Source organism: Petromyzon marinus, chromosome 79, assembly GCF_048934315.1.
Source record: "Petromyzon marinus isolate PM22_M1 ecotype Great Lakes invasive population chromosome 79, UKy_Petmar_22M1.pri1.0, whole genome shotgun sequence".
Lineage (NCBI taxonomy): Eukaryota > Metazoa > Chordata > Hyperoartia > Petromyzontiformes > Petromyzontidae > Petromyzon > Petromyzon marinus.
Window position 1 is genome coordinate 23,381,536 of NC_133745.1, and position 7,500 is coordinate 23,389,035.

Here is a 7,500-nt window from a genome sequence, read left to right on the forward strand (position 1 = left end):
GCGTGCACTCCCATCTGGAGTGCAACTGGTTGCCTAAGCAGTTGCGGGCAACTTTCTCCCTCGCTGCGAGTTGCATGCAATTGAATGAGTTGCAGCCTACCTCGGTCGCATGCAACCCGGATTGCACGCAATCTGGATTGCGTGCAATCCGGGTTGCGTGCAATCCAGGTTGCGTGCAATCCGGATTGCGTGCAATCCGGGTTGCGTGCAATCCGAGTTGCGTGCAATCCGGGTTGCGTGCAATCTGGATTGCGTGCAATCCGGGGTTGCGTGCAACCAAAAAAAAAAAGTTGACTCATTTATTTTTCTTGGTCTCCGCAACGCTCCCCTCCTCCTCCTTCACCTCCTCCTTCACCACCTCCTTCACCTCCTCCTTCTTCACCTCCTTCACCTCCTTCCTCTTCTTCCTGCTGCTACCTTCTGCGTAAATCTCGTTCAGGTTGAACTCACGGATGACGTTCTCCTGTTAGAGGGGGCGGGGCATTGGGGGAGGGGGCGGGGCATGAGGGGGGAGGGGCATGAGGAAGGGAGGGGGCGTGGCGTGAGGGGGAGGGGCAAGAGGGGGAGGGGCATGGGGGGAGGGGAGGCAGTGAGTGGGTGGGTGGGTGAGTGGATGAGTGAGTGAGTGGGTGAGTGGATGAGTGAGTGGGTGAGTGGGTGGGTGGGTGAGTGGGTGGATGGGTGAGTGGGTGGATGGGTGAGTGGGTGAGTGGGTGAGTGGGTGGGTGGGTGAGTGGGTGGGTGGGTGAGTGGGTGGATGGGTGAGTGGGTGAGTGGGTGAGTGGGTGGGTGGGTGATTGAGTGAGTGAGTGGGTGGGTGGGTGGGTGATTGAGTGAGTGAGTGGGTGGGTGAGTGAGTGGGTGAGTGAGTGAGTGAGTGGGTGAGTGAGTGAGTGGGTGAATGGGTGGGTGGGTGAGTGAGTGTATGAGTGAGTGAGTGTATGAGTGAGTGTAAGAGTGAGTGAGTGTATGAGTGAGTAAGTGTATGAGTGAGTGAGTGAGTGTATGAGTGAGTGAGTGTATGAGTGAGTGTATGAGTGAGTGAGTGAGTGGGTGAGTGAGTGAGTGGCTGAGTGAGTGGCTGAGTGAGTGAGTGGGTGAGTGAGTGAGTGAGTGGGTGAGTGAGTGGGTGGGTGAGTGAGTGGGTGAGTGAGTGGGTGAGTGGGTGAGTGAGTGGGTGAGTGAGTGAGTGGGTGAGTGAGTGAGTGAGTGGGTGGGTGAGTGAGTGAGTGGGTGAGTGAGTGAGTTAGTGGGTGGGTGGGTGAGTGAGTGGGTGAGTGAGTGAGTGAGTGGGTGAGTGGGTGGGTGGGTGAGTGGGTGGGTGGGTGAGTGAGTGTATGAGTGGGTGGTGAGTGTATGCGTGAGTGAGTGGTGAGTGAGTGGTGAGTGAGTGAGTGGTGAGTGAGTGGTGAGTGAGTGAGTGAGTGGTGAGTGAGTGGTGAGTGAGTGTATGAGTGAGTGAGTGGTGAGTGAGTGGTGAGTGAGTGTAAGAGTGAGTGAGTGGGTGAGTGAGTGAGTGGCTGAGTGAGTGAGTGGCTGAGTGAGTGAGTGGGTGAGTGAGTGGGTGAGTGAGTGGTGAGTGAGTGGTGAGTGAGTGGTGAGTGAGTGGTGAGTGAGTGGTGAGTGTATGAGTGAGTGTATGAGTGAGTGGTGAGTGAGTGGTGAGTGAGTGGTGAGTGAGTGGTGAGTGAGTGTATGAGTGAGTGAGTGTATGAGTGAGTGTATGAGTGAGTGGTGAGTGAGTGGTGAGTGAGTGGTGAGTGAGTGGTGAGTGAGTGGTGAGTGAGTGTATGAGTGAGTGAGTGGTGAGTGAGTGGTGAGTGAGTGGTGAGTGAGTGGTGAGTGAGTGGTGAGTGAGTGAGTGTATGAGTGAGTGTATGAGTGAGTGGTGAGTGAGTGGTGAGTGAGTGGTGAGTGAGTGGTGAGTGAGTGGTGAGTGAGTGTATGAGTGAGTGAGTGTATGAGTGAGTGTATGAGTGAGTGGTGAGTGAGTGGTGAGTGAGTGGTGAGTGAGTGGTGAGTGAGTGGTGAGTGAGTGAGTGTATGAGTGAGTGTATGAGTGAGTGGTGAGTGGTGAGTGAGTGGTGAGTGAGTGGTGAGTGAGTGGTGAGTGAGTGGTGAGTGAGTGGTGAGTGAGTGGTGAGTGAGTGGTGAGTGAGGTGGTGAGTAGTGAGTGAGTGGTGAATGGTGAGTGCATGAGTGAGTGAGTGGTGAGTGTATGAGTGAGTGAGTGGTGAGTGAGTGGTGAGTGAGTGGTGAGTGAGTGGTGAGTGAGTGGTGAGTGGGTGAGTGGTGAGTGAGTGGTGAGTGAGTGGTGAGTGAGTGTATGAGTGAGTGGTGAGTGAGTGGTGAGTGAGTGGTGAGTGGGTGAGTGGTGAGTGAGTGGTGAGTGAGTGGTGAGTGAGTGGTGAGTGTATGAGTGAGTGAGTGGTGAGTGAGTGTATGAGTGAGTGGTGAGTGTATGAGTGAGTGAGTGGTGAGTGAGTGTATGAGTGAGTGGTGAGTGAGTGGTGAGTGAGTGGTGAGTGAGTGGTGAGTGAGTGGTGAGTGGGTGAGTGGTGAGTGAGTGGTGAGTGAGTGGTGAGTGAGTGGTGAGTGAGTGGTGGTGAGTAGTGAGTGAGTGGTGAATGGTGAGTGCATGAGTGAGTGAGTGGTGAGTGTATGAGTGAGTGAGTGGTGAGTGAGTGGTGAGTGAGTGGTGAGTGAGTGGTGAGTGAGTGGTGAGTGAGTGAGTGGTGAGTGAGTGGTGAGTGAGTGGTGAGTGAGTGGTGAGTGAGTGGTGAGTGAGTGGTGAGTGAGTGGTGAGTGGGTGAGTGGTGAGTGAGTGGTGAGTGAGTGGTGAGTGAGTGGTGAGTGTATGAGTGAGTGAGTGGTGAGTGAGTGTATGAGTGAGTGGTGAGTGTATGAGTGAGTGAGTGGTGAGTGAGTGTATGAGTGAGTGGTGAGTGAGTGGTGAGTGAGTGGTGAGTGAGTGGTGAATGAGTGGTGAGTGAGTGGTGAGTGAGTGGTGAGTGAGTGGTGAGTGGTGAGTGAGTGGTGAGTGAGTGGTGAGTGAGTGGTGAGTGAGTGGTGAGTGAGTGGTGAGTGAGTGGTGAGTGAGTGGTGAGTGTATGAGTGAGTGAGTGGTGAGTGAGTGTATGAGTGAGTGGTGAGTGTATGAGTGAGTGAGTGGTGAGTGAGTGTATGAGTGAGTGGTGAGTGAGTGGTGAGTGAGTGGTGAGTGTATGAGTGAGTGAGTGTATGAGTGAGTGTATGAGTGAGTGGTGAGTGGTGAGTGTATGAGTGAGTGAGTGGTGAGTGAGTGGTGAGTGTATGAGTGAGTGGGTGAGTGAGTGGTGAGTGAGTGTGTGAGTGAGTGGTGAGTGTATGAGTGAGTGAGTGGTGAGTGAGTGGTGAGTGAGTGGTGAGTGAGTGGTGAGTGAGTGGCTGAGTGAGTGGCTGAGTGAGTGAGTGAGTGGGTGAGTGAGTGAGTGGCTGAGTGAGTGAGTGGTGAGTGAGTGGTGAGTGAGTGGTGAGTGAGTGGTGAGTGAGTGGTGAGTGTATGAGTGAGTGAGTGGTGAGTGAGTGGTGAGTGAGTGGTGAGTGAGTGGTGAGTGAGTGTATGAGTGAGTGAGTGTATGAGTGAGTGTATGAGTGAGTGGTGAGTGAGTGGTGAGTGAGTGGTGAGTGAGTGGTGAGTGAGTGGTGAGTGAGTGAGTGTATGAGTGAGTGTATGAGTGAGTGGTGAGTGGTGAGTGAGTGGTGAGTGAGTGGTGAGTGAGTGGGTGAGTGAGTGGTGAGTGAGTGGTGAGTGAGTGGTGAGTGAGTGGTGAGTGAGTGGTGAGTGAGTGGTGAGTGAGTGGTGGTGAGTAGTGAGTGAGTGGTGAATGGTGAGTGCATGAGTGAGTGAGTGGTGAGTGTATGAGTGAGTGAGTGGTGAGTGAGTGGTGAGTGAGTGGTGAGTGAGTGGTGAGTGAGTGGTGAGTGGGTGAGTGGTGAGTGAGTGGTGAGTGAGTGGTGAGTGAGTGTATGAGTGAGTGGTGAGTGAGTGGTGAGTGAGTGGTGAGTGGGTGAGTGGTGAGTGAGTGGTGAGTGAGTGGTGAGTGAGTGGTGAGTGTATGAGTGAGTGAGTGGTGAGTGAGTGTATGAGTGAGTGGTGAGTGTATGAGTGAGTGAGTGGTGAGTGAGTGTATGAGTGAGTGGTGAGTGAGTGGTGAGTGAGTGGTGAGTGAGTGGTGAGTGAGTGGTGAGTGGGTGAGTGGTGAGTGAGTGGTGAGTGAGTGGTGAGTGAGTGGTGAGTGAGTGGTGGTGAGTAGTGAGTGAGTGGTGAATGGTGAGTGCATGAGTGAGTGAGTGGTGAGTGTATGAGTGAGTGAGTGGTGAGTGAGTGGTGAGTGAGTGGTGAGTGAGTGGTGAGTGAGTGGTGAGTGGGTGAGTGGTGAGTGAGTGGTGAGTGAGTGGTGAGTGAGTGTATGAGTGAGTGGTGAGTGAGTGTGAGTGAGTGGTGAGTGAGTGGTGAGTGGGTGAGTGGTGAGTGAGTGGTGAGTGAGTGGTGAGTGAGTGGTGAGTGTATGAGTGAGTGAGTGGTGAGTGAGTGTATGAGTGAGTGGTGAGTGTATGAGTGAGTGAGTGGTGAGTGAGTGTATGAGTGAGTGGTGAGTGAGTGGTGAGTGAGTGGTGAGTGAGTGGTGAATGAGTGGTGAGTGAGTGGTGAGTGAGTGGTGAGTGAGTGGTGAGTGAGTGGTGAGTGAGTGGTGAGTGGTGAGTGAGTGGTGAGTGAGTGGTGAGTGAGTGGTGAGTGAGTGTATGAGTGAGTGGTGAGTGAGTGGTGAGTGAGTGGTGAGTGAGTGGTGAGTGGGTGAGTGGTGAGTGAGTGGTGAGTGAGTGGTGAGTGAGTGGTGAGTGTATGAGTGAGTGAGTGGTGAGTGAGTGTATGAGTGAGTGGTGAGTGTATGAGTGAGTGAGTGGTGAGTGAGTGTATGAGTGAGTGGTGAGTGAGTGGTGAGTGAGTGGTGAGTGTATGAGTGAGTGAGTGTATGAGTGAGTGTATGAGTGAGTGGTGAGTGGTGAGTGTATGAGTGAGTGAGTGGTGAGTGAGTGGTGAGTGTATGAGTGAGTGGGTGAGTGAGTGGTGAGTGAGTGTGTGAGTGAGTGGTGAGTGTATGAGTGAGTGAGTGGTGAGTGAGTGGTGAGTGAGTGGTGAGTGAGTGGTGAGTGAGTGGCTGAGTGAGTGGCTGAGTGAGTGAGTGAGTGGGTGAGTGAGTGAGTGGCTGAGTGAGTGAGTGGGTGAGTGAGTGGTGAGTGAGTGGTGAGTGAGTGGTGAGTGAGTGGTGAGTGAGTGGTGAGTGTATGAGTGAGTGAGTGGTGAGTGAGTGGGTGAGTGAGTGGTGAGTGAGTGGTGAGTGAGTGGTGAGTGAGTGGTGAGTGAGTGGTGAGTGGTGAGTGAGTGGTGAGTGAGTGGTGAGTGAGTGGTGAGTGAGTGGTGAGTGGTGAGTGAGTGGTGAGTGAGTGGTGAGTGAGTGGGTGAGTGAGTGGTGAGTGAGTGGTGAGTGAGTGGTGAGTGAGTGGTGAGTGAGTGGTGAGTGGTGAGTGAGTGGTGAGTGAGTGGTGAGTGAGTGGTGAGTGAGTGGTGAGTGGTGAGTGAGTGGTGAGTGAGTGGTGAGTGAGTGGGTGAGTGAGTGGTGAGTGAGTGGTGAGTGAGTGGTGAGTGAGTGGTGAGTGAGTGGTGAGTGGTGAGTGAGTGGTGAGTGAGTGGTGAGTGAGTGGTGAGTGGTGAGTGAGTGGTGAGTGAGTGGTGAGTGAGTGGTGAGTGTATGAGTGAGTGAGTGGTGAGTGAGTGGTGAGTGAGTGGTGAGTGAGTGGTGAGTGAGTGGTGAGTGAGTGGTGAGTGTATGAGTGAGTGAGTGGTGAGTGAGTGGTGAGTGAGTGTATGAGTGAGTGTATGAGTGAGTGAGTGGTGAGTGAGTGGTGAGTGAGTGGGTGAGTGAGTGTATGAGTGAGTGAGTGAGTGGCTGAGTGAGTGGCTGAGTGAGTGAGTGGGTGAGTGAGTGAGTGAGTGGGTGAGTGAGTGAGTGAGTGGGTGAGTGAGTGAGTGGCTGAGTGAGTGGCTGAGTGAGTGAGTGGGTGAGTGAGTGAGTGTATGAGTGAGTGAGTGGTGAGTGAGTGTATGAGTGAGTGAGTGGTGAGTGAGTGGTGAGTGTATGAGTGAGTGAGTGGGTGAGTGAGTGTATGAGTGAGTGTATGAGTGAGTGGTGAGTGAGTGGTGAGTGTATGAGTGAGTGAGTGGTGAGTGAGTGGTGAGTGAGTGAGTGAGTGGTGAGTGTATGAGTGAGTGAGTGGTGAGTGAGTGGCTGAGTGAGTGAGTGGTGAGTGAGTGGTGAGTGTATGAGTGAGTGAGTGGTGAGTGAGTGGTGAGTGAGTGGTGAGTGAGTGTATGAGTGAGTGGTGAGTGAGTGGTGAGTGAGTGTATGAGTGAGTGGTGAGTGTGTGAGTGAGTGTATGAGTGAGTGTGTGAGTGAGTGTATGAGTGAGTGAGTGTATGAGTGAGTGTATGAGTGAGTGAGTGGTGAGTGAGTGGTGAGTGAGTGGTGAGTGAGTGGTGAGTGAGTGGTGAGTGTATGAGTGAGTGAGTGGTGAGTGGGTGAGTGAGTGAGTGAGTGGTGAGTGAGTGGTGAGTGAGTGGTGAGTGAGTGGTGAGTGAGTGGTGAGTGAGTGGTGAGTGAGTGGTGAGTGTATGAGTGAGTGAGTGGTGAGTGAGTGGTGAGTGAGTGGTGAGTGAGTGGTGAGTGAGTGGTGAGTGAGTGGTGAGTGCATGAGTGAGTGAGTGGTGAGTGTATGAGTGAGTGAGTGGTGAGTGTATGAGTGAGTGAGTGGTGAGTGTATGAGTGAGTGAGTGAGTGGTGAGTGAGTGTATGAGTGAGTGGTGAGTGCATGAGTGAGTGAGTGGTGAGTGTATGAGTGAGTGAGTGGTGAGTGTATGAGTGAGTGAGTGGTGAGTGAGTGAGTGGTGAGTGAGTGGTGAGTGAGTGGTGAGTGTATGAGTGAGTGAGTGGTGAGTGAGTGGTGAGTGAGTGGTGAGTGTATGAGTGAGTGAGTGGTGAGTGAGTGGTGAGTGAGTGGTGAGTGAGTGTATGAGTGAGTGGTGAGTGAGTGGTGAGTGAGTGGTGAGTGAGTGGTGAGTGAGTGGTGAGTGAGTGGTGAGTGAGTGGTGAGTGTATGAGTGAGTGAGTGGTGAGTGAGTGGTGAGTGAGTGGTGAGTGAGTGGTGAGTGAGTGGTGAGTGAGTGGTGAGTGAGTGGTGAGTGAGTGGTGAGTGAGTGTATGAGTGAGTGTATGAGTGAGTGAGTGTATGAGTGAGTGTATGAGTGAGTGGTGAGTGAGTGGTGAGTGAGTGGTGAGTGAGTGGTGAGTGAGTGTATGAGTGAGTGTATGAGTGAGTGGTGAGTGAGTGAGTGGTGAGTGGTGAGTGAGTGGTGAGTGAGTGGTGAGTGAGTGGTGAGTGAGTGGTGAGTGTATGAGTGAG

General features: G+C 53.0%; 2 protein-coding genes across 2 annotated transcripts in view; both read right to left on the minus strand.

The window, feature by feature from the left end:
* The window catches only part of LOC142907476 (uncharacterized), a 478,656-nt gene that overhangs the window by 354,514 nt on the left and 116,642 nt on the right, over window positions 1-7,500 (minus strand). The window lies entirely within an intron of this gene.
* Window positions 7-7,500, minus strand: part of LOC116938057 (thioredoxin-related transmembrane protein 2-like) — a 56,096-nt gene continuing 48,602 nt past the window's right edge. The window contains exon 8 of the mRNA XM_076057033.1: window positions 7-463. Coding sequence (XP_075913148.1) covers window positions 296-463 — 168 coding nt within the window. The 3' untranslated portion in view covers window positions 7-295. The remainder of the gene's footprint in view (window positions 464-7,500) is intronic.